This window comes from Triturus cristatus, chromosome 1_1, assembly GCF_964204655.1.
Source record: "Triturus cristatus chromosome 1_1, aTriCri1.1, whole genome shotgun sequence".
Classification (NCBI taxonomy): domain Eukaryota; kingdom Metazoa; phylum Chordata; class Amphibia; order Caudata; family Salamandridae; genus Triturus; species Triturus cristatus.
Genome location: NC_140579.1, coordinates 1,078,160,455 through 1,078,186,234, shown reverse-complemented (window position 1 = coordinate 1,078,186,234; position 25,780 = coordinate 1,078,160,455). Strand labels below are relative to the sequence as shown.

The 25,780-nt window shown below is 47.7% G+C and overlaps 1 protein-coding gene across 1 annotated transcript; it reads right to left on the bottom strand.

Moving 5' to 3' along the window:
- Positions 1-24,210: 24,210 nt before the first annotated feature.
- LOC146871587 (lamina-associated polypeptide 2, isoforms alpha/zeta-like) lies at positions 24,211-25,344 on the bottom strand. The gene has a single exon (XM_085647173.1). The coding sequence runs from the start codon at positions 25,342-25,344 to the stop codon at positions 24,211-24,213; it is 1,134 nt and encodes a 377-aa protein (XP_085503299.1).
- Between the last annotated feature and the right edge of the window lie 436 nt (positions 25,345-25,780).

The window sequence follows — 25,780 nt, the reverse complement described above, 5'->3', positions numbered from 1 at the left end:
TTAGACTGTCGACGCTCGGGAACTGCTGGCCGCACCAGGAAGCGTTGGGGCGAGACGCGGTTTGTGCTTGCTGCTGCATACGTTTGTTTCTACTATTGAGCTGTCTCCAGGGGCGTCGCTCCGCCTTGGTGGCTGTCTTGTGTCTGCAGGTGCATTCTTGTCTGGTACGAGTCCTCATTCTTCTCCTCTTGTTGGTCTTTCCAGCGCACGTGTTCGTCCGGTTCTTCAGGATGACAGGATTGTCAATCTTCTCTTCCTTCATGATGTAGCGTTGTGCCACATTCTCTTCATGCTGTGGTGGTGGCAGCTTGCCACTTGGGGACGTGCCGCTCTCCTCCTGCCTGTAATGGGCCGATGTACAATGCAGACTTAAGGCAGTCTTAGGGCCTTCCCTTTATTGTCTCTGGCTTTGCTGGTGCAGTACAGATGTAGAGGCTCTTCCTCCTGCATTCTGGCCACGCTCGGCCTTTACTCCCTTCTCCTCTATGCGGGAACACTAGTGGCGCTTGGCATTGCGCCTAGTCTCTACTGCGGGTGACTGGCAGGCAACCGGGCTCTCTGTATGCTTGCTGTTCTTTCTGTGTGGAGGTGGCAGATCAGCTCCCAGTCTCTCTACTGAAGTTAGGGTCTGTTGCTATTTTCTCCACACAGGAAGTGTGCACTATCCTTTGTCAATGCAGTAGGCCCCTCTCACCTCTTTTCCTTGTGGCACTCAAGGCTCACTCGTTGAGGCACCGACAGCCTTACTGATGCCACTGCAGGATTCTCGGGCGCTTGATGTAGCAGCCCGGCCTAGATGTTGATGGGCCGGTAGTGCAGGCTAACTCGCCTTTCAGGCTCTGTGTAGACATGCTGAATGTTTACTCAGCTGGTGTTGTCTTTTGTTTACCAGCGGGGGCAGCAGCAGGTCCCTTTTGAAAATGCTAGCCCAATCGGGGGCTACTGCAGCAGGCCACTCTTGCTGCGTGTGTTTTTTTAGGTCTCACCTGTGGCAGCGCATGTGCTGCTCTGTGAGACATTTTGTATGTGGAATTTCAAAGTGCTACCCACAGTGGTTTGCTGGCCTAATGCTTGCGTTCACGATCGCGTGCACATGCACAGCAGGCATCTAATGGCTCCTCTGTTCGCACTCCCCCCTCCCTTCTCTTTAGCTTGATTCAGGCTCCTTTGTTTGCATTACCCCCTTCCTTCTCTCCCCGCTCTTCTCCTCATCTCTGATTGCACTACCCCCTCCCTTCTCGTTAGCTTCATTGAGGCTCCTCTGCTTGCACTTCCCGCTCCCTTCTTTCCTCGCGTCCCTGATTGCACTTCCCCCTCGCTTCTGCTCTTGGCCTGTTCCCTTCAACGTCCCTCTGATTGCACTACCCCCATTAGTAGCGCGCGCTCCTCCCCCTGCTGCCAGCAGCCTGCCTCGCTTGTTTTTTCTTCCCTTTTAGCAGCCTCTGCTCCCTGACACTATGCTTGCCTGGGGACATGGATTGAGTGTGGCGTTAAATTTGAACTGAGAGCCACTGGAACTTAAACTGATTATTTTTCACTGTATCCTACCAAGCAGTTTATTATCTAACTCTGCTCCTCCTGCTGACTGACATTATCTTTCCTGGCTCACATTTGTGTTGTTTTATATATTCCACGTTTATGTGGGTAACTTCAGCTCCAATGTTAATTGACACCTGTAATTTGTAGAGAAAATTGAACATTTTATTTCGGCTGATAGTCAGTGCAGTGAAGGTAACACTGTTCTTTAGTGATCTTTATGGTATTCTTGGAAGGCAAGAGGCGCCTGGGTTCTCGAGTTCCCGAGATAGCGCTTCTCCTACAGCGCCAGCTCCTTCTCTTGCGGGTCCCTGAAGGCGCCTCGAAGTCCACGCATCTTGATTCAGGTGCTAAGGTGCTTTGTATTCTTTGCACAAGAGGCGCCTTGGTTCTAGAACTCCAGTCAGCGCCTCTCCTACAGCGCTAGCTCCTTCTCTTGCGGATCCCAGAAGGCGCCTCAAAGTCCACGCACTTGATTCAGGCTCTAAGGTGCTTTATATTCTTTGCACAAGAGCCGCCTTGGTTCTCCAGCTCCAGTTAGAGCCTCTCCTACAGCTTTAGCTCCTTCTCTTGCAGGTTCCAGAAGGCGCCTCGAAGTCCACGCACTTGATTCAGGCGCTAAGGTGCTTTGTATTCTTTGCACAATAGGCGCCTTGATCTCTCTTCATCTTGAAATATGTAACCCCGCTCAACGATAGTAACCGGGAAATTATAAGTCACAGTTCAAAGTTGTTTTCATCACCCGCTCTCCCTCTCTTTTTTCCTGCCTCCGCCGTTCTTTTTCTCTCCAGCTATCTATTGCCTCCTGTCGCACGCCCGTCCTCCTCTTCACCTGCCTTCCTTCTCCCACGCTTTCCTTCCCCCTTCTTTACGTCTCTCCTGCTCTTTCCCCTAGCTGCCTCTTCTCTTCTCTTCCCTCCCACTCTTAACCCCCCCCTTTCCCTGGGCTTAATTTTAACTGGTGTCTTACGGAACGCCTATTATCAAAAATTATGTCAAAACAAGCAATTTTACGTGTAAAACATATACCATGTGATAGTGCTAGTAAGCTATCAGTTTCAAAGAGCAATTAAGCAGTAACATTGTGTAAACTGCATAGATTAAAAAATATTTCCTCCAAAATCTCAAACATATCCTGATATTAAACTAGTATCTTGTTACCAATGAATTTAACCCCTTCGCCGCGGCAGGAATTCCGCCGCGGCGCTGGGGGGGGTTTGGGGGCAGGTGCGGTGGCGCTGTGCTCGTGACGGAACCACTCCGTCATGAGCCACGGTTGAGCTGTGCTCATGACAGAGTGGTTCCGTCACGTCTCCGCCCACTGCGCTAATCGCCCGCACAGGCGGGGAATTAGCGCTGCGTGGGCGGAGCGGCCGCCATCGGCCGCAGCATGACGGAACCACTCCGTCATGAGCACAGCGCAACCGTGGCTCATGACGGAGTGGTTCCGTCATGAGCGGGGAAGGGGTTAAAGCTTCAGTTGCTTGTTTAGGGCTGTCCTCACTTGGGATGTCTTTACAGCCAGCCTTTTTGCTCGTACACACGTCTCCAGGGCGGACTCTGTTTAGTTTCACCACAGCCCGTCCCCCACACCCCGCCTTAGGCTATTTCTAGGCAGTCAGACGAGGTGTTTGTAAGAGGCCGCGTCTCCTATGGTACGTTTATAATGCATATGTGTTGTTTGGGTTCATGAAAGCAAACAAAAGCCCCAGCACTCCTGGCAGCGCCACTGTAGCCATACAGGGGTTTAATTTAAAGTGGTATTTGCCGGGATGCTTTGCAGCAAAAGGCATTTACACATGCCATATACCATGCGATAGGGCGGTTTATAAATGGGCTTTTAAACTCAACGTTTTTTGGGGGTTTGCTTTTTGTAGTGTGCATTCTTCTCTCTCAGCCCTACCCTTGACTATCTTCTTTAACGCGCCGTCCTGTTAGGGTTGGTCTGGGCTAAAATACAGATATAAGTAGGCCTAGTGAAAGGTAGGGGAAACATTGTGGAACGCGTGAGCACTTGCCTCTGACGCGCATATGAGTGCGTTTCAACTGTGTACCATTAATAGCGTGCTGTACGTTGTCTTTTCCAATGTTGTCTTGGGTGTACATTTTATTAAAAACGGCCATCTTTATAACACAAATCAAGTTGCCCCGTGGCACAGTGCCTGCTGTCACCATCCCATTGGCATTCGCCGTGTTAGCCTCAGACTGGTCGGAGGATATACCACTGTGCAGCATGCATATTATATACAAATTACAGTAGTGAACACTGAACTCGCTCATCTATCATAACAGTTGTAATAATGCATTAAATTATTAGCGATAACTATATGCAGAGCACTATTTAAGGTAAGATGCGCTTTCTGTCTTTGGCAGAAACAACTTTACAAAACTTCATTACAGCCTTCTTTTTACCATACCATCCGAACCTCTATACTATAACACAAATCCTTACATTGTGCATTACTCTCACTGCTACCACATCCCTCCTCAAGCAGCATACATTATTTGCGCTACAGGCCGCCATATACTGCAGTGCGATTCCTTCAATGGAAATGCCTATAGACAAATTCACACTCAAACATCAACATTTCGCTACCATCCACCTAGCCATCTGCAGGTTACTGGCGCCACATCAATTAACCTACTAAACTTCATCAAAGAACTCAACAATTAACAGGACCAGCCGCCATCTAAACAAAAACAGTGCTACTAACGCCCTACTGCTAATGTTTTCACTACTTCCCCATTCACACCACGACTGGCTCCATCTTGCCCTAGGTCATGTAGCCAGGATCTCTCTTCATCCTGAAATATGTAACCCCGCTCTACGATAGTAACCGGGAAATTATAAGTCACAGTTCAAAGTTGTTTTCATCACCCGCTCTCCCCCTCTTTTTTCCTGCCTCCGCCGTTCTTTTTCTCTCCAACACTCTATTGCCTCCTGTCGCACGCCCGTCCTCCTTTTCACCTGCCTTCCTTCTCCCTCGCTTTCCTTTCCCCTTCTTTCTGTCTCTTCTGCTGTTTCTCCTAGCTGCCTCTTCTCTTCTCTCCCACTCTCAACCCCCCTCCCCCCTTTCTAGGGGCTTAATTTTAATGTGTGTTTGACGGAACACTTATTATGAAAAAGTATTAGCAGTTACAATCAGATAAGTAAGTTTTACAAACTCGGGTATACATTTTTCAAAACTGTAGGAAATTCTTTGGGCTTCAATAAAAATGACTTGTTAATTCAGGTATTCATTGATGCAGTCGTTGTTGCTATGTATATGGAGTACAGCCTAGCTGGGAAACAACTGAGCACTGCGTTGATGGGTTTGACAGAAGGGAAGCCTCATACTATTGTTAAAGTTTACTCAAGTGCAGCACAAATCCTGGAAAACTTCCACCTTCTAACAACAAAGAGATGTACATTTTAGTTGTTACGCTTTCTTTATCCCCCCCATCTTTTCCACACAAATTCTTTAGAAACTTCCAGTGTATGTGTGAGCGAGGGCAGTGACTCTGAGTAACAGCTACCATCTGGCCCCAAATCATAGAGTGCTTTTGTCAGCCCTAGGTCATGTAGCCAGGATCTCTCTTCATCCTGAAATATGTAACCCCGCTCTACGATAGTAACCGGGAAATTATAAGTCAAAGTTCAAAGTTTTCATCATCCGCTCTCCCCCTCTTTTTTTCTGCCTCCGCCGTTCTTTTTCTTTGCAGCTGTCTATTGCCTCCTGTCGCACGCCCGTCCTCCTCTTCACCTGCCTTCCTTCTGCCTCGCTTTCCTTCCCCCTTCCTTCCGTCTCTTCCGCTCTTTCCCCTAGCTGCCTCTTCTCTTCTCTCCCACTTTTAACCCCCCCCCTTTCTATGGGCTTATTTTTAACAGGTGTCTCACGGAGCGCCTATTATGCGTAGCTCTTTTTTCATTTTCTGCCCCCTCTCTCTACCTCCCTCTTGCTTTCATCACCCGCTCTCCCTCTCTTTTTTCGTGCCTCCGCTGTTCTTTTTCTCTCCAGCAGTCTATTGCCTCCTGTCACACGCCCGTCCTCCTCTTCATCTGCCTTTCTTCTCCCATGCTTTCCTTCCCCCTTCTTTTGTCTATCCTGCTCTTTCCCCTAGCTGCCGCTTCTCTTCTCTCCCACTCTTAACCTCCACCCCCCCTTTCCAGGGGCTTAATTTTAACAGGTGTCTTACGGAACGCGTATTATCAAAAAGTATGTAAGTAATCAATTTTACATGGAAAACATACCATACGATTGTGCAGGTAAACCATCTGTTTCAAAAAGCAATAAAGCAGTCAGATTGTGTGAACTGGGCAGTTTTAACTGGTTTCATATTACCTATTCTTTTAGAGGGCTCCCAACATGCACCTGTATAAGGCCAGCTCCATGCCCCAGTGCCCCCAGACATCTAATTAGCTCTCAACATGCTCAAAGTGCACACTCCCCAGTTAGGTAAGTGTGCAGACGAAAAGTTTTAGCGGGACTGGTGAATCTACGGCTATGCCAAACATAGTCTAGAACACATGCTCTGCCCCCTCTCTACCTCCCTCTTGTTTTCATCACATAACACTCAGTACCACATAATTACACACCACGTAAGTACACTATACTGAATGCACCATAAATACACTCCACATAATACCACTAAGTACCACATAATCACACAACACAATTACACTCTACTCAATGCAACATAAATACACTCAACATAATACCACTAATTAAACTACACACCACATAATTAGACTACACTCAATGCAACATATATACACTCCACATAATACCACTCAGTGCCACATAATTACACTCCACATAATTGCTCTCCTCAATGCAACACAAAATACCACTCACTGCCACATAATTGCATGCCACATAAGTACACTGTACAAAATGCAACATACACCCCACATAATATCACTTAGTACCACATAATTACATACCACATAATTACACTCTACTCAATGCAACATAAATACAATCCACATAATATCACTCAGTACCACGTAATAACACCCCACATAATTACACTCTACTCAATACAATATGAATACACTACACATTACACCACTCAAAACCACAAAATTACACCACATAATTACACTCTACTAAATGCAACATACACTCCACATAATACCACTCGCTGCCGCATAATTAAATGCCACATAATTACACTCTACTCAATGCAACATAAATACACTCCACATAATACCACTCAGTGCCACATAATTACACTCCACATAATTACTCTCCTTAATCCAATACAAAATACCACTTACTACCACATAATTACATACCACATAATTACACTCTACTCAATGCAACATAAATACAATCCACATAATACCACTCAGTACCACGTAATAACACGTCACATAATTACACTGTACTCAATACAATATAAATACACTCCACATAACACTCAAAACCACATAATTAAACCACGTAATTACACTATAATAAATGCAACATACACTCCACATACCACTTAGTGCCACATAATTACATGCCACATAATTACACTCTCCTCAATACAACACAAAACACTCCGCATAATACAACTCAGTGCCACATAATTATATGCTACATAATTATACTGCACTCAATGCAATATACACTCCAAATGATACCACTCACTGCCACATGATTACATGCCACATAATTACACTCTACTAAATGCAACATACACCCCACATAATACCACTCAATGCCACATAATTACATGCAACATAATTACACTATTGTTGGACTTGGCCCTTCTGGCAGGTTCACCCCTAAACTTTTTGAGATTATCTTAGCTTTTTCCCTATCTTGTGTAAGTGGTTTTAGGCCTCTAGGCGCTTTTACACTGTGTCCCAGTGGAGAGTGCGTGTGCGCTGTGTATGTCTTTAGTGAGACTGACCTGCCCTCCCATAGGAATGCATGGGGAATGTGTGTGTCCATGATAGTTCCTGATGCGTGGGGAGTGCAGGGTCGAGTTTGGTATGTGCGAACTCGTGAGAGTGAATGCTGCACGATGATGTGTGCGGCGTTGCTGTGTCTAGTATAGAAGTGCCACTTCTAGACGCTGGCATAAATGTGAAGTGACTGTCTGGCTCGTGATTGGCTGGTGTGCCCGGCTCCAAGAGACAGGATGGGTCTGCCCCAGTGGTGGATAGGGAGATTTACATCGAGATGGGTGGGAGGAGTACACCTGGGACCTGAATAGGGCTGGGCTTTCCCCACACAATGCTGGCTCCGCCCCCTGTGGTGCGACTGATGTCCCTGGCCTGTTCTGTGAATAGGGAGAGGGGCTGAGCAAAACAAAGTGCTCAGGAACCAGTCGCATCTGGTTCGCCCCTTCCCTGCACCTTGAGACAAAGGAAACCTGTGTATAAAAAGGGGCTGTGACCCCATGTAAAATGTTCTTTCTCTGATCCTAACTGGAAGGGGGGGCCTGCTGCTGCTGCTGGGCGCCAGGAGAGACCGCCACTGGGGACTGCCTCCGTGCCTGGAGGGCCCTGTGAGCTGGCCCCTGGGCCCAGCCCTTGCCCCCCTGCCTCCTGAAAGACTTTGTCCTGAGCCTTGCCTTGTTTGGAGGAGCGCTGTGTTTTCCAGGGAAGAAGCGCTGCATTTTTGGACTGAAGAGCGCTTGACCGTCCGGAGGAGCGCCTTCGTTGGGCCCAGCAGCGCTGAACTGCGATGGATTCCGAGGGAATACCGACGTAGGGATTCCCCCGCTTTGTGCCTTCCGAGCGGGAGCCCACCCCGCTTATGGTGCTGCGCACTATGCGGGAGCCTACCCCGCTTATTTAATTATTTTTCTACACGGGTGCCCACCCCGCAATACACATAGCGAAAATGCGGGTGCCCACCCCGCTGTTGTATATCTAATCTGAGGGAGCCTACCCCTCGTTACTGCCAAAAGAAGACCCCCCCTGCCGCCGCAATCCACGGCCCGCCTGGTTGTGGGCGGGGCCGGTGGATGGAAGCGGAAGAGGCCAGGGGAGTAGGAGATCACCAAAAACCCGGGCGGGAGCCTACCCCGCGCCAGGACGTACGGAGGAGGACGGGAGCCTACCCCGCCTCATTGCACTCGAGGGAGAAAGTCCCGGGTCCCAGGAGGGGGCCCGGGTGAAGAGGCACGTCGGAAAAAGGACCGCGCCTGACTGCACGGGGCTCCCGTGCCAGCGAGAGAGCCCCGCAGTTACACCGACGTCGGAGCAGTACGGGCTCCAGGCTAGAAGTTCCCGCAACCCCGAGGAGAGGCCCGCGATGTGCTAAATCGGCCAGAGGAGCCAGCCTGCCGGATCAGCCAGCGCCGAAGGAGCCCGGTGAGTAGGGGCTTCTCTTCTTGCTGACTGAGCGGCCTCGCACCTGACAGCGGGCCGCTCCAACGGTGGCCTATTTGTTTTCCGAGTCCCAGAGCGGGACTCCAACGTTTAGAACCAGTTCATCCCCAGGGAGGGGGACATTTGATATTTAGCAGTCCCTGAGTGGGACTTGGGGGTATTTGTCATTATGTGCCCAGAGAGGCTCCAACGCTTGGGCACCCTTACTTTAGAGCCGTGTGGCTCCCACGGGGGCAATATTGTTTTAAAAGCCCCAGAAAGGCCCAGAGGGCACAGTCGTGCCAGGACCCGCTTTTCCCAGACCCCAGCTGCCCTGCGAGATCGCAGGCAGCAGCGACGGTTGGCGCAGGTTGGTACAGAAGGGCACGCGGAGTGCTTGTGCCCCGCTTGGTGATTACACAGCTGCCCAGCAAGTAGTGGGCAGCTGCAACGTTTAGGCCAGATCTTTGCGCCTTCTGCCTTGGCTGCCTGCGCAGCCCAGCCCTGACATTTGGGACAAAGGGCGTTTGCGCCCCGGAGAGGCCAAGTTGGCCTGGGGACAGTTTTTCTGTGTTGTGCCCTCACTTAGGGTACATGGTGATTTCTGCATGTGTACTTTTGCGCAATGTGCATTGCCTTTATGCTTATTTTCATTCCTAACTGTGTCTATGCGTAGGAGACTGTTTTCCTAGTATAGGTTATGCTAGTGTGTTCATGGTTCCCTGCGTGATATATGCCTAAGGTGTTTAGGATTGCGTAGGGTGTACTTACCTTTTTACCAGTAGTTACTGGTTGTGCTCTGCAGTTATAATTTGTGTTACAGTTGGTATATGTTCTACATTTACAATTGGTGATTTGTGCTAATTCTGACAGTGGTCCATGTGGCCCTGTCTTGTGTAAATAGTCCCCTGTAAAATTCTGCCCAGTGCCTGTTGGCACAGTGTAAATTATGTGATTATCATCTAATGTGTTTATTATAATACAAAGGCTATTTATTTTATATAACCTTGTGTGGAGTTTCTTTTGTGGTGGGCCTAGGGTGTTGTTGCTGTGTGCGCACGCAAACGCTTTACACATTGCCTCCGGGATAAGCCTGACTGCTCGTGCCAAGCTACCAAGGGGGTGAGCAGGGGTTATCTTTGGCGTGTAACTCCCCAGCCCTGACTTAGAGTGGTGGTCTCTGCCTGGCTTTGGCGCAAGCACTAGCCAACCAGAAATCCCATTTCTAACAACTATCCTCAATACAAAATAAATACAAAACACATAATATCACTCAGTGCCACATAATAACACGCCACATCATTACACTATACTCAATGCACCATAAATACACTCCACATAATACCACTAAGTACCACATAATCACACATCACAATTACACTTTATTAAATGCAACATAAATACACTCCACATACCACTCAGTGCCACATAATTATACACCACATAATTATACTCTACTCAATGCAACATAAATACACTCCACATAATACCACTAAGTAACACATATTTACACGTCACATAATTATACACAATTCAATAAAACATAGACACTCCACATAATACCACTCACTGACACATAATTAAACACAACATAATTACACTATATTCAATGCAACATAAATACAATCCACAAAATACCATTCAATACCACATAATTACACGTCACATAATTACACTCTTTTTAATGCAACATAAATACACTACAGATAACACTCAGGACCACATAATTACACCCCACATAATTACAATACTCAATGAAAAATAAATACACTCCACATACCACTCAGGCCAAATAATTCCACGCTACATAATTACACTCTACTCAATGCAACATAAATACACTCAGTATAATAAAACATAGCCAATAGGTCTCGCTTTTGGGACCTTATAAGTATTTAGTTATGCAGCGCAATATCCTTGGTGCAACAACATCAACTGTTGCATGGCTAAACACTTATAAGGTCCCAAAAGCGAGACCTATTGGCTATGCCAATGCTTGTTCTCTTTTGTTCTGTGGGTGGCACTGCAGTCACTTCTTGCAGGCCACGCCACAGCAGCTCTCCTCCCCAAGGGGCTGTGAGTGATAGCGCCACAGGCCTCCTTGCAATCCCCTCTGCATGTGCTGCTTCTGGTGAGGTTGTGGGGGTGCATTGCAGGCTCTATATACATTTTAAGCAGGCTGAGACTCAGTCTGCTCGAGGTATGTTTCTTTCTTTTGCTGGGTGTGGTGTGATGAAGCGGCAGCTATGTGGTGCTGTAGCTGCTTCTTCTCACGGGGCTGTGGCAGCTTTCCTGATGCTGAGGGCCTCTGGAGATGCCGGTGCGGGGCTCTTGGCGCTGGTGCAGGAGTTCTTGAGCCCGTGATAGGCTTTACTCATGGTCTTGAAGCAGCCCCACAGCGGAGCTGCAGGCGTTGGGGCTTCCCCCGCGAGGCTCTGCTCTCTGTTTGGTGCACCATCTGTCCTCTCCCTCACTAGCGGGGCATGCACTACTCTGGTGGGTGGCAGCCAGTGCTTTAAATGGGCTGGTACTCACCGATACTGAGTACCGGCACTTCTCAGTTTTCTCCCCTAGAGTACCGGAACTTCTCCTTGTGTCAAGAGAGTACCGGTACTCCTAGAGGCAAGCTTGGGTCGGGCTCTGGGGTATGGGATTTCATGCAGTGCAGGTGCTGCTGAATACCTTCAGGGGGAGCATGTCTGTGAGGCACTCTGACAGTTAACAGTGAGTGTAATCCAGTGCTAGGTTGCTGCTGCTGCCTTACACTCTAACCGACAGTGTGACAGGAGTAAGGAGATGTGGCCTGAAGGACAGAGCTCCCCACATTGGAACTTTTGAGTAGTCAGAGTGTAATGCTGCTGTGCTGGCATACACTTTCAAAGCGAGCTCGCCTTTGGCCAAGTTCAGCTCATGTGTACAGTGCGCAATTAGTACTTTTAGCAATTATATATAGTGCACACTGGGCAGGAGAGTATTAAAGCACTTTAAATGAGTAGTGCAAGTTCTACACAAAAGCATACTTTATTTTGTTTTCATGGCACAGAGAGCTGTAATCCCATCTTCTGCTCAACATTCTTTTATTCTGGATAGTCTCCCCGTACCATAAAAACAAAAACAAATGTTTTCATGGAAAACTTCTGCTTCTCAAGTAAAAAAAACTTTAATGCCCTCTGGCCAAGTTCTCACAATATAAAACTGCAAAAAAAAAACAATTACGACGTGCACATATGAAGTAAAGACATGGGCTTATGCATAGAATGAGAAAATGCCACAATTGTGAAATACCTGCCTCGAAGCTACGCCCCCAGACACGTCCCTACGAGGTCCTCAAGACCCATCCCAATAAATTAGGTGAGTACCGGCACCTTTCTTTTTCCATTTAAAGCACTGGTTGCATATATAGGGGGATTTGACAAAGGGTAAGAAAGGGGGGGTGGTGGTTATGCTTATATACGTCAGCGTGACTACGCCGTGCGAAGGGGAGGCTGGGGTTGGAGGCACAAGACACGATTTGACACCTGACAGGTCTTAATAAACAATATGTACCCACACGAGAAGGTGGAAAAAGGCCATGTCAAAGATTGGTTGAAAAGTTGATGAATAATCTTCCAACATGACAAGACTTTTAAAAAAGACTGGTCACTGATATCGTGGCATTGTACACGGGATTGGCTAGTCCTTATTATCAAAACAGCCACCCGTTTAACCCAAGAACTCAAAATTGACATACAAAAAATCGAGGTCCAATTGAAGAGTAATCAATCCACGGCAGTCCTTAAGAAGAGGCTTGAAGAACTTAATCAGGAGATGAGTGAATACGAAATCTCACTCAAACAAAGTAAATATAAAAAACTCAAGAAAGACATTACAGCCTTTAGTCATGAACGAGCATACCCCTATATAAGAGATGACTATGTCCAAAGCAGAACCGGCAGTGATCAAGACACAGATAGTGACCTATCAGATACTGCATCCAATGACTCTTACTCAAGCAGAACGAGTAACCCAAGGAATCAGAGAAACAGGGGCCAACAACAAAGGCCATTCAGACCAAGAGGGAGAGGTTGGGGTGGCTATCAAGGCCCACCACTCTATACACAATATCCATTTGGTCCACCACCAACGGGTATACCATTCCAACAGTGGAATCCGGCCCCCCAAGACTACAACTACTATGGTCCGCCTCCTTTTTTAGGGATGCGCCATGGACAACCACGAGGAAGGAATCGAAGAGGATACCAGGTCCATTGGAACAACGACCAAGAAGATCAGACCAGAGTATCTACACGGAGCATGACAGCGGCAACAAACCAACCGTCAACCAGCCGAAAGGACAACTAGTTGTCAATCTCTCTGAGATTACACTAACAGATCCCCAAGTGGCAGTCCTGGAAAAGGGCCTTGGTTTTGTCCCCACTAACAGGGTAGACAAATTCAAACTCTGTCTGGAAGTCAAAGAGTTTATTCGTAAACTAAAATTAAGGACTTTCTTTGCTGACAAGACAATTACTGATAGTCAGCCTTCTGATACTGGCTTGAGACCAAAATCTACTTTTAGTCCTTTGGACTCCACCATACCCATAGAACTATTAACCTTTGAAAAGGCGGTGATGGAAGATCTCAATAAAACACTACAGAAAGACAACCAAACTTTTCAGAATACAACTAGATCTGAAAAGGAAGCACTACAGCAGCTCGCGAATAATGTTGATATCACCATTAAACCGGCGGATAAGGGCGGGGCTATAGTCATCCAGACCACTATTAACTATGACACCGAATGTAGAAGACTTCTAGGGGACCAGAGGAATTATGAAATCCTCCTCGATGACCCTACAGAAGCAATCCGGACACGGATAATGGGAATGGTTGAAGAAGCAATTACACACGATTGGATCTCCAAGAAAGAGGCTGATTTTCTCATTCAAAAATCACCCCGTACACCCTACTTTTACACCATCCCCAAAATTCATAAAAATCTCGAAAACCCTCCAGGACGTCCAATTGTATCTGGAATTGGCTCAATTCTTGAGCCTCTATCCAAATTCTCGGACGCTTTTCTTCGCCCATTGGTCCAGGCTACCGATACTTATCTGAAGGACACTAAAGCAGTCCTACAACTCCTGGAAGGTCTCACTTTTGACCCCCACGCAACATCTACTACTCGGACTAGACGTGGAGAGCTTGTACACCAGCCTCCCGCACGATGAGACCTTGAATATTATAGAAGAGGTTCTTTTCTCCATCACCTGGAATTACCATACACCCAGGAATTTGGTCATGGAATGTATCACCTTAGCCCTTAAGAAGAACTTCTTCTTATACCAGGATGTTCACTATCTACAAAAACACGGTACCAGCATGGGTAGTACCTTCGCGCCGAGTCTAGCGGGTCTGTACGTTCACCATCTAGAGTCGCAGAAAATACTCCTTCAGCGCAACCCATTTTTCAACAACATTGTCCTTTGGAAACGCTACATAGATGATGTTTTTGTGATTTGGAAAGGCGATTCGGATTCAGTAACCAGTTTCATGACATGGCTTAATGAACAGAACACTTTCCTCAAATTTACCCACACTTTTTCTAATAACAACCTGGTGTTTCTTGATTTAAACATCTATGCTGAAGAGGGAAGACTAAAGTCCAGAACACATTTTAAACCCACGGCAAAAAACTGCCTGTTGCTCTATGATAGTTTCCATCCCCGACACCTTCGGGACAATCTCCCCTATGGTCAATTTCTCCGTTTACGGAGAAACTGCTCAGAACTGACGAATTTCAAAGCACAAGCAAAAGATCTGGAGAGGAGGCTACTAGATCGGAATTATCCGGAACGGATAGTCAAAAGAGGACTCAAACGTGCCAGAAACAACAATAGAGACGCTCTCCTGGAAAACCAAACACCAAAAGAACAAGAAACCAGACCCATTTGTGTAACCACTTTTAATACCCACTCTAACCAAGTGTCCAAAATTATCAATAAGAACTGGAAGATTTTGAACTGTGGAGGTCTGGACCTACCAAAACCAATGTTCTCTCATAAACGCGGCCGTAGTCTGAGGGACATCCTGGTCCACACCAGACCACGTCTTCCACCAGCACGTCAAGACACGTGTAGTATGTTACCACCCATCAAAGGGCATCACCCATGCGGCATGTGTAGTACATGCTCTCTCACTAAAAAAAGTACCCAGCTCACCTTTTCAAATGGTACATCATGGGAGCAACGCAAATTCACCAATTGTAACAGCAAGAATGTGGTGTATCTTATCACCTGCCCATGCGGTATGGAGTATGTCGGTATGACCACAAGACAAATAAAGGTGCGGATTGGAGAACATAAGAGCAATATCCTCTGCAAGAAGAGCACAACCAAGATGGCAACCCACTTTTTGACCATGAATCATGGCGTGGATGAAATTAAGTGGACCATCATTGAACAACTCAACAATGATCGTGGACTCTTCGAAAAAGAGCAACGATGGGTGTTCCGCCTGGGCACGCACATAACCGGCCTCAACGATGATATACCTTGGGCACAATTGACCTAATACCGGGTTCTCCCAACTGCGATGTTATTCATCAACTTTTCAACCAATCTTTGACATGGCCTTTTTCCACCTTCTCGTGTGGGTACATATTGTTTATTAAGACCTGTCAGGTGTCAAATCGTGTCTTGTGCCTCCAACCCCAGCCTCCCCTTCTCACGGCGTAGTCACGCTGACGTATATAAGCATAACCACCACCCCCCCTTTCTTACCCGTTGTCAAATCCCTAACACACCCGCTTAATCTTAAGTGGGCTTCATTTTTATAATACTATTTTTTAGCACGCTAGCCATATCATTAACGGGCTTCATACAAGTACGCCTGTATAATCATGAACGTGCTTCATTTTTTTCAATACAATCCTGAGCACGCGTCCCATATCGTTAACGCGCTGGAAGCATACACAGTCTATTACGGAGACTGCTCTGACCATATTGAGACATTATTTCTAGCTCTGAGGACATTTTCCGTAGTCAATAAAATTATTTCCTATTTTTTACTCCCGTCACCACTTCTTTCACAGAATCTAACGAAGGAACCTCCCTCACTTCCGGGTCACCCTGTACTGATACCGCAGTTTAGTCTTCGCCTGGGTTCTAACCCGGAAGTATACCTGTATGCCCCCGTCACCACCAGCTGACTCGCATTTAGGAAATAACGGGTAGTTTAAAAGCAGTTACCCGCCATGGTCCCATTACACAGCGGAACCGCGGGAGGGATAGACTTTAAGTCGAGTTTCCAGTCAGGGCACGTAAGTACGGCGCAGCCGCCCGTGGAAGCAGACATCGTTCAGCATTCGAGACATTCACTCAAGGTAAAAGCCTGATGCTGTACCTCCTTCGTTTTCCCACTAGAATTGAGGTCCTATGACGATTCCACCCGTTCAAGGTTCATGAGGCATTAACCTCATATACATATAAGTATGCATTTGGGCTTTTTAACTGTATTACCCACCTGGACCACTTACTATTTTTCACGAAAATTTATAGAGTGTGTGTTTTCTGTCTGTAGTGTCTTGTACTGCCCTTTCCTTTACAGGTCACTGCACCTTTTTTCTGATAACGCTAAATTTTAGCTGAAGCACGCGTTTTAGGTCACACTGTGGCGCATTTATTGTATTTACAGGTACCACGCTCTGTTTCCACGAAATTGAAGATGCCTTTACTCTTCCTTGTTTTTACAGATATGCATACATACGAGTAGGTATTGTATATACGTGCACCACTGAATGCATCTCTCACTTCTTTATATTATTAAGCACATGCCTTCTAGTCGGGAGGGATCTTTTCCTGTCCTGATGAAGATGCTTTTGCATCGAAACATGTTGACTCACAAGGAGTAACCACACATTACGTGGGCAAACTCCGCACCCCTGTTTTTAGCAGTACCAGCCTCCCGGGACATATTAAAGTTTTTTCTGTCTTAAGGGGCCAGGTGCTTTTTACAAACACATATTTACAACTACATCAGACCCTCCCCTTTGCATCACACATAGCACTTTATCATCAGTGCTCCCACGTAGTCGTAGGTCGTGGCACGCCCCGTCCCGCAGCGGGGCGGGAAGACCCCTATGATGAAGAATGACACCATGGGCCATTCTTGGTGTGTGAGGGGTATTTAAACAACACTGTGTGTGCCCAACCATATTGGGACACTCACCTACAACTACCCCAATTTATTCAGCATCCTCAGTACCTTTCTTTTCAAAGGTGGATCTTTTTGTTTGTTAACTATTTGTGTGTAGGGGCAGAGGTAGTTTGTGTGTGCTTGAAAGACAGTAAGAAAGAATGCATGTGAGGCAGGTGGTGTGTGAAAGAGAGTGAAAATAGAGAGTAGTGCATCTTTATGTATCAGATAGTGAGAAAGACATGAAGGGTGCGAAGTGAGAGGAAAAGAAGGTAGTGTGTGTGTGTATGAGAGACACAATAATGTGGGTGTACCTTAGTGTAAGAGTGTGTGTTTGTGAGAGATGGTGAGAGAACCTGTGATAGAGAGGAACATGTGTATGTCTGTGAAAGACAGTGAGTGTGTATTTATGTATGAGGGAAATTGTGTCAGGGAGACAAACTAGTGTGTGAATAAGAGGTAGAGTGTGGGTCTGTGAGAGTCAAAGAGGGTGTGTGCGCGAGTGAAAGATATGGTAGAATGTGTGAGATTGGGATGTATGTGAGAAGGAACGTGCATGTGTGTGTGTGTATGTGAGTGAGAGTGAGAGTTAGGGTGTCGGTGGGATACAAAAATAACCTGTGTGTGTTTGAAAAAACATTGGGAGAGCGATGTGTCGTGTGTGCAGGCGTGTTAAAAATGGACATAGAAAGGGGGAAGAACGTGTGTGTATATGTGTGTGCGCAAGCATGTGTGTGCGCAAGCGCGCGGGTGCGGCTGTTGGGAGTGTAGACAATGAAACAAAGTCTGTATGCAATACATGTGTTCAGTTTAGAACTACAGTTCTTGCTTTATGCTAGTAATGTGCTGTGATTCAGACAGACATGCTAAGTTTCGATGCCCCGTCTCCCCTCTGAAGGTACCGATACATACTCAGTCTAGGTGATGAAGTATGAGAGAGGAGGGTGTTTGTGTGCGTGTGTGTGTGAGAGAGAGAGCGAGAGGGAGAGGGAGGAGAGTAGGTTTCGAATTGGGTTTGTGTAAGGCATATTGAGTACAGAATATTTAGATGACAACTTTTTATTGCTACTATGGGATCATATGATGGTTAGAACTGTTCACGTGACAGCGCTGTGATATCGGCTTCCTATAGCAAGGCAACGTGCTTGTGCGCATACACGCCCATGTGTGCTTGCTTCTTGAGCATTTTACAAAATTTCTTGAGATGGTAAAATTAGTGTATCACAATATTCAAAAAGAAATGATGCGCTAAAGTTCGTATGTTTTCAAATATCTGTAATTATTTGTAGATAACGTCATATCTGAGTGCATGTAAATAAGTCTGTATTCGTGTGTATCAGCCATGTATTTATTTAGCAGTACACTCACAGATCAATGCATCTATAATTCGGTACATTGAATTATAGATGTATTGGGAACAGAGACACCCGCGCTTTCATTTACCAGTGGCTCACAGGCTGTTCGCCTGGGTCAGTTTCTATCACCTCCACATACTACCACCTGTGGGGTACCCCAGGGTTCGGCTCTCTCTCCCCATCTATTTAACATCTATATGGCACCCTTGATCCAGTCTCTTAAAGACAGGAACGTGCTGGTCCTCAACTATGCTGATGACCTTCAGCTCATTCTTAGGGTCGATAGTTCCAACAATTCTATCACTGAATTCCAGGATACTATGTTATATATCCAAAGTTGGATGGATCTCAATCATCTTAAACTGAATCCTGGTAAAACAGAGATAGTCCTTACTGGTGATAGCCATAAGCACTGGGGCCCTTGTTATTACTGGCCCTCAGAGCTCGGCTCTCCTCCCACCCCAACCACGTCAGCTAAAATGCTAGGAGTATTTCTGGACAGTGACCTCTCCTTGAAAACTCAGGTTGGAGCTGTGGTGTCCAAGTGCTTTTTCCAAATGCGCAAAATTAGGTAAATCCACTGTTTCCTCACCCACGATGCCTTGAATCAAGCCATGATCTCTACGGTCCTATCCCACCTAGATTATTCCAACTCTGTCTACTTAGGTATGCCCCACTAATTGTTCAAGCGCCTACAAATGGTTCAGAACCAAGCAGCGCGATTGATCTATCATCAACCTAAATGGCACACCGCCACCCCACTGTTGAGGAAACTACATTGGCTTCCAATATTACAGCGCTGCGCTTTTAAGACTGGTTGCCTCATTTTTAAATCTTTGCATGGCACCAGTCCTGAGTTCATTAATAGCTTGATACTCAGACACTCTCCTACACGCAATGTAAGGTCCGCTCATCTCTCACTTCTTGTTATCCCGGGCTTTAAACGGGTACGTCAAGGAGCTCGCAGATTCGCTACTCTCGCCCCCAAACTGGAATTCCTTTCCGCTTGAAATTCGATCTTGTACTGACCTTTTCCAATTCAGGAAATCCCTGAAAACATGGTTGTTTACACAGGGTTAGCTTCTGCCTTTTCTGTCAACCTCTGAGCCTTAGCGCCATGAAGCCAATCGGTGTACGTGCGCTCTACAAATTCCTACTAACATTAACATTAACAGTGGCGTAAAGTGGACGTTAGAGAAATATATTTTGCAGGAAGTAAAAAGGAGACGACCTATTCATGTAAAAGGTCATATACATTTTAAAAGTCTGCGCCGTCACTTGTGAGGCGGTGTCCTTTCTTGTTGTTGACAAACATGATGTATCCGCCGTGCTGGCTTCAGACCGATTGAAGTTCTCATGGACTGCTAACACTCTGGTGCCTTCACACTCGGGATGTTTTTGTTGTTTGCGCGCAGGTTTTATGGCTTTTGCAGCTCAAACGATCAAAGTTCTGCATGGGGGCAGGTTGTAATGATGTTGTTGCTTCACACGCCTTCGGTCTTCGGTGTTTCATTTAAACCGTTTGTGGGAGGGGTGGGGGAAGTGCGACAGCACACAAAGTGTTTCCCTTGCGGGAGCGAGCCTCGGGCACCATGTGTTTGTAAGTTAATTACAAACATATGGTGTCATGCTCGCTTCCGCAAGGCAATCGTCACACGTGCACGCGTTGCCATTGAAGGCAATGGAACGCGTGCACGTTTTCGGCTGAAAAGCCGAAGCGATTGGAAAAGGTATTTTTGCCTATGCAGTGCATGCGCGCTGCATAGGCGAAACCTAAGAAGGGTAGCATCTTCCCAAGAGAGAGGAGAGTGAATGGGGGGAAAAGTGATTTTGCTTTTGCAGCCCGTGTTCCCCATTTTTGGTATGGTAAAAAATCTAAAACTCCTGGTTCGTAGGGCAATCTGTGTAAACATACTGTAGAATAAACCTTATTAGTTATCATTTATAACCAAAGCCATTTTCTCGCAAGTCTTTCAAGGGAAAACAGTACCACAATCATGAAAATGGAGAACGTTATTATTTATTCATAATAACGGAGCTGTAAAGGCCCTACGGGTTTACACTAATTTGTTTGCCTAATCCATCTCGAGGCCAGCTGAGGAGTGATAACTGAAGGGAGAAGGGTGAGATGGAGAGCTAACTATCCTGATATTGTGCTCCTCGATAGATGCTAGGGCAGGAGATATGTGGCTCGTGTTCCCTCCACCCCGTCTACTCTCAGAACTGTCCTACAGCCAAGCTGAGTGCTTACTTTTGTGTTCCCACAGCTGACGGTGCCTTCGCATACAGAAGTAGTGTAATATGCGGGGATAGACTGCACAGACAGGGACACACTCCTATATAACAAAGTCCGAGTAAATGAATGGGAGCAATAGGTGTGGGAAACGTGCCCTGCTCAGATAAAGAACCTTCTAGGTGTTGGTTTTAGTGTACCCAATCTAGGGGTAAATAATGGAATTTACAAGTGCATACTGTGAAATGCCCCGGTTACTTACCGGTAATCTTCATTACTCCGAGTCCTTGTCTTCCTCGCCACAGTAATCACCAATGAGCCTTCGGCTCCCACAGAAACTCCAAGCATAATTTTACATTCTAGTCTCCCTCTCCCTCCAATATGGCCCCCAGCCACCACAGCCAATCCCATAAAGGGATACAGAAAGCAACCTGACGACCTGACAAACCAAGCCGCAGACATGAAGCCAAGAAGAGGGCCGGGAGGGAAAGGGAAACTATACTGTGGCGAGGAAGACAAGGACTCGGAGTAATGAAGATTACCGGTAAGTAACCGGGGCATTACCTCCTCGTCCGTCTTCCTCGCCACAGTAATCACCAATGAGCCGATACCAAAGCATATCAGCTTCATGTAAGAACAGAGTCCACCAGTAAAAGTCAGCAGCAATGCAAAACTTTATTACAAAAACAGGAAAGACACACATGGAACTTCCAACCTCTGGGACCCCGGAACCCAGCACAGAAGAGGCAAAGGCAACGGCAACCGACGCACCCCCCCCCAATCTGAAGACGGTAGTGCGACATGAAGGTATGAGGGGAAGACCAAGTGGCAGCACGGCAAATATCCTCCATGGACACCCCTTTGAAAGCGGCCCAGGAGACAGCAACCGAACAAGTGGAACGCCCCTGAACAGGAAGAGAAGGAGCCAAGGAAGAAGAACCGTAAGCCAACAAAATAACGTCCTTAATCCAACGAATGAGAGTGGTCAGGGAAGGACGCAAACCCCTACGGGACAAACCAAAATTCACAAATAAATTGACCACCTTGCAAAAAGAAGAAGTCCTATCCAGGTAAATCAACAAGGTGCACCGAACATCCAGAAGATGTAGCAACGACTCCTCCTCAGACGAAGGATTAGGAAAAAGAACCGGAAGAATCACCTCCGCAGAACGATGAAAAAACGAATTCACCTTAGGAACAAAAGTGGGGTGAGGACGCAACACAACACGATCCTCCAGAACACATAAAAAAGGAGCAGACCGCAGGAAAGCCCCCAACTCCCCAATTCTCCTGGCAGAAGCAATAGCCACAAGAAAGACTACCTTAAGAGTCAAGAACTTGAGGTCAAGCGACTCCAAAGGCTCAAAAGGAACCAACTGCAGCGCACGCAGAACCTGGGGAAGATCCCAAGGAGGAAAAGACAGAACAGGACGGGGACGCTGAAAGGCCAGAGATTTCAACAGCCTGGACACCAACGGCGACACCGAAACCAAAGGAAGAGCATGATACGCCCGAATGGCAGCCCACTGTGCACGAAGAGTAGAGATGGCCAACCCCAAATCAAAACCCCCATGCAAAAAAGGATCCAAATCAGACAGAGAAAGATCGCGCCGAACGCACCATGCAGCAAAGTTGTCCCAGTGCTTCACATAGGAACGCAAAGTAGACGGACGCCTGGACCTCTGAATCGCATCAGCAACCACCACCGAACACCCACCCCGAATCAGGGGGTCCCTCCCAAGAGCCAGGCCCGCAGACCCAAGGACCGGAACACCGGAAGAGGAAGCGTAGGACCCATCAGAGGAAAAGGATCGAAGGGCAACAGCCACCCCGTGCCCACCGCCAACTCCAACAAGAGAGGAACCCAAGGGCAGCGACGCCAACCCGGCACAATCAGAAGAACAAGGGCCCCTTCCCTCTTGATCTTCTGCAACACAACGGGGATCAGGGGAACAGGAGGGAACGCATTCAACAGGCCCTTCGGCCACAGGAAGGACAGAGCATCTATCCGCCACGCCTCCAGACATGGCATAATCGTGCAAAAGCAACGGATTTTCGCATTGTACCGGGAAACAAACAGGTCCACAATCGGAGACCCAAACCTCTGTCGCAAAACCCTGAACATCCGGTGCGTCAGGGACAAGGAACCCATGGACGGAAAGACCCTGCTCAGGCAGTCCGCAACCACGTTCTCCTGACCCGGAAGGTAAACCGCCGACAGCGATTTCAGGTGCAACTCCCCCCAAGAACAAATCTTGTAACTGAGGGAACTGAGTGAAGGAACCCGGCAGCCCCACTGATGGTTGAGATACGCCATGACCACCTGATTATCCGTCCGGACCTGAACATGACGATCCAAGAGAAGGTCCGAAAAGGCCAATAGACCCAACTGGACAGCCTTCAGCTCTCTGTAATTTGATGAACAAGACCTCACGACCGGATCCCAAAGACCCTGAGACGAAGAGTCCCCCAGAGTAGCACCCCATCCCAAAAGGCAGGCATCTGTAGTGAGGACCCGAGAAGGAATCACTAGAAAAGGACAACCCCAGGAGAGATGAACCACGTCCAACCACCATTCCAGGGCCACCCGAACCCCCACCGACACCGGAATCAGACGATCGAGATCCTGAGAACAGGGGTCTCAATGCAGCAAAATGTGGGAAACCACGGGATACAGGTGAAGGCGAGCCCAAAGAACCACAGATAGGGAAGCAGACATGAGACCCTGAACCCTCAACCAAAGTCTCGCAGGCTGGGAAGGACTTGACAGCAGGGAACGAACAGCAGACAGCAGGGTTTCCATCCGAGCAGGTGGCAGGAACACTGACCCCAATAGAGTCCTGAAACGAGCCCCTATGAAAGTTAGATCCTGCGAAGGAACCAGGGACGACTTCCCTACATTGACCAGGAAGCCATGCTGTTCCAGGACCAGGCAAACCCTCCGGACATGGACCACCACCTTAGAAAGAGAAGAAGCAGAAATCAATAAATCGTCCAGGTAGGGAAACACCTGAATGCCCTCCCCATGCAAATGACCAACGACAGGAGCCAGAACCTTCGTAAAAACCCTGGGAGCAGAGCAGAGACCAAAAGGCAATACCTGAAATTGGAAGTGCCGACCCAGGACACAGAACCGCAGAAAGCGCTGACTGGCGGGGTGCACAGGTACATGGAGGTAGGCGTCCTGCAGATCGATTGACGCCAGAAAGTCTCCCCAAGAAATCAGAGGGAGGATCATTTTCAGAGACACCATCTTGAAAGTCTGAGGAGGAACGAACCCATTCAGCCACTTTAGGTCCAGGACAGGCCGCAGATCCCCTGTGCGCTTGGACACAAGGAACAGGATGGAGTACACCACCAACCCCCTCTGAGCCTCCGGAACCGGGACCACAGCACCTTTTGCCAGAATAGAATCTATACCTGCCAAAAGCGCCGCCTTCTTGAGAGCCAACCTGGGGCAAGGAGTGAATCTGAAATAGTCTGGAGGAACCTGGCTGAACCCAAGGCGAAAACCCTCGGAAACCACCCGAAGGACCCATTGATCTGACACAGTCACCTTCCAGGATGCCAGGAAGAATCGAAGCCGACCCCCAACCGGACCCTTCCCCAGGGACACAGAGTCATGACTTGGAGGGAACAGAAGCGGAGGACTGAACATTGGAGAACCGGGACTTATCAGTGGAAGGGGCACCCCGGCCATGCCCCCGACCATGAAAGGGCTGGTGAACACGGCCCCTATGAGAAGGCCCAAAGGCAAGGGCAGCACCAAAAGAACGGAAACGACCAGCCTGATCCCGAGCCAGCAGTTTCCTGTCCTCCGCCGTCTTCTTCACCATATCCTCCAAAGGACAACCAAAAAGCTTGACACCAGTAAACGGAATCTTCATAAGTAAAGATTTCTGGGCAGCATCAGCCTTCCAAGAGCGCAGCCACAACTGGTGCCGAGCCGCCACAGAAGAACCAGCCGCAGAAGCCGCCGCACCCAAGACATCAAAAGATACGTCAGAAAGGAGACGAACCTGTTGTTCCATCATGGCCAACGTAGAGGAGATATCCTCGCCATGGTCCAACAGTTCAGCCAAGGACTGAAAATCCTTCAGTAAGGACTGAATGGTATAAGATGAATAAGTGGCAGCCCGGATGGAAAAGTTCGCAGCAGAAAAGGTGCGCTTCACCGCCCCATCCACCTTCCGATCCACAGGATCCGCTGGGGATGAATCCTCAGAGACCACAGACCCCTGAAAGGACATAGCCGCCATCAATGAATCAACCTTCACCGAGGAAGGATACTTGGAAGAAAAATCCTGAAAAGGGTAACGTTTCGCCAAGTATCTAGGAAAAGCCCCTTTATCAACATCCTTCCACTCAGTCTCCAACACCTTCACCACGGAAGAATGCAGCGGAAGATTATCAGGATCTGGACGCTGATATTGTGCAAAAAAATCATCCTCCATCGGAGCCACCGAATCAGGGAACAGCAAGTTGGTGCGAATGTGCCCCAAGACGTCTTTAAGATCAGCACCCTGCACAAAGCGACCTTGAACCTCCACATCCTCCTCAGCGTCAGAACCAACGTGGGAGTCAGGATCCGACCTGAGTTTCTTAGAAGGAGGCGCAGTCAACTTGCCACGCAATGCATTAGCCACAGCGGAATCAATCATCTGTTGGAGTACAGATAATGAAGGCAAAGCCTCCTGAGACCCAGAAGCGACAGCCCCAAGGTCAGGAGCAGCAGATTCATCAGCAACCTCCATCACACACCAAACTCAAATGCGGCAAAGGAAGAAACAACCATCAGCAATGACAACAAGTAAAACAGCCCTTTAAATGGCCATCAGGTGCAAGGTAAGCAAAAAAAAGACAGGACACGCCCCCAGCATGAAAATAAAAGAGAGCAGGAAGCTCGCGCCCCCCAACGCACCAAAACCGCCATCGAAAACCATCCAGGACGCTGACAGAGCCCCCCAGACAACCGCCGAGGTATTGCCACAACACAGCGTCAAAAAACAGTAAGAAAACAGCGCATTGTGACAGAAGCGCGTAGAACAGAGAGCCAACCGCCGAAGTCTGCAGAAGCAGGAGGAGCGGTCTGCAGATAACCAAAACACGCCTCGGAAGTCTGCTAAAGCAGGACAGAGAGGTGCAGGAAAAGAAAGGAGGCGGGACACCAAACGACCCGACCTCCGCCAT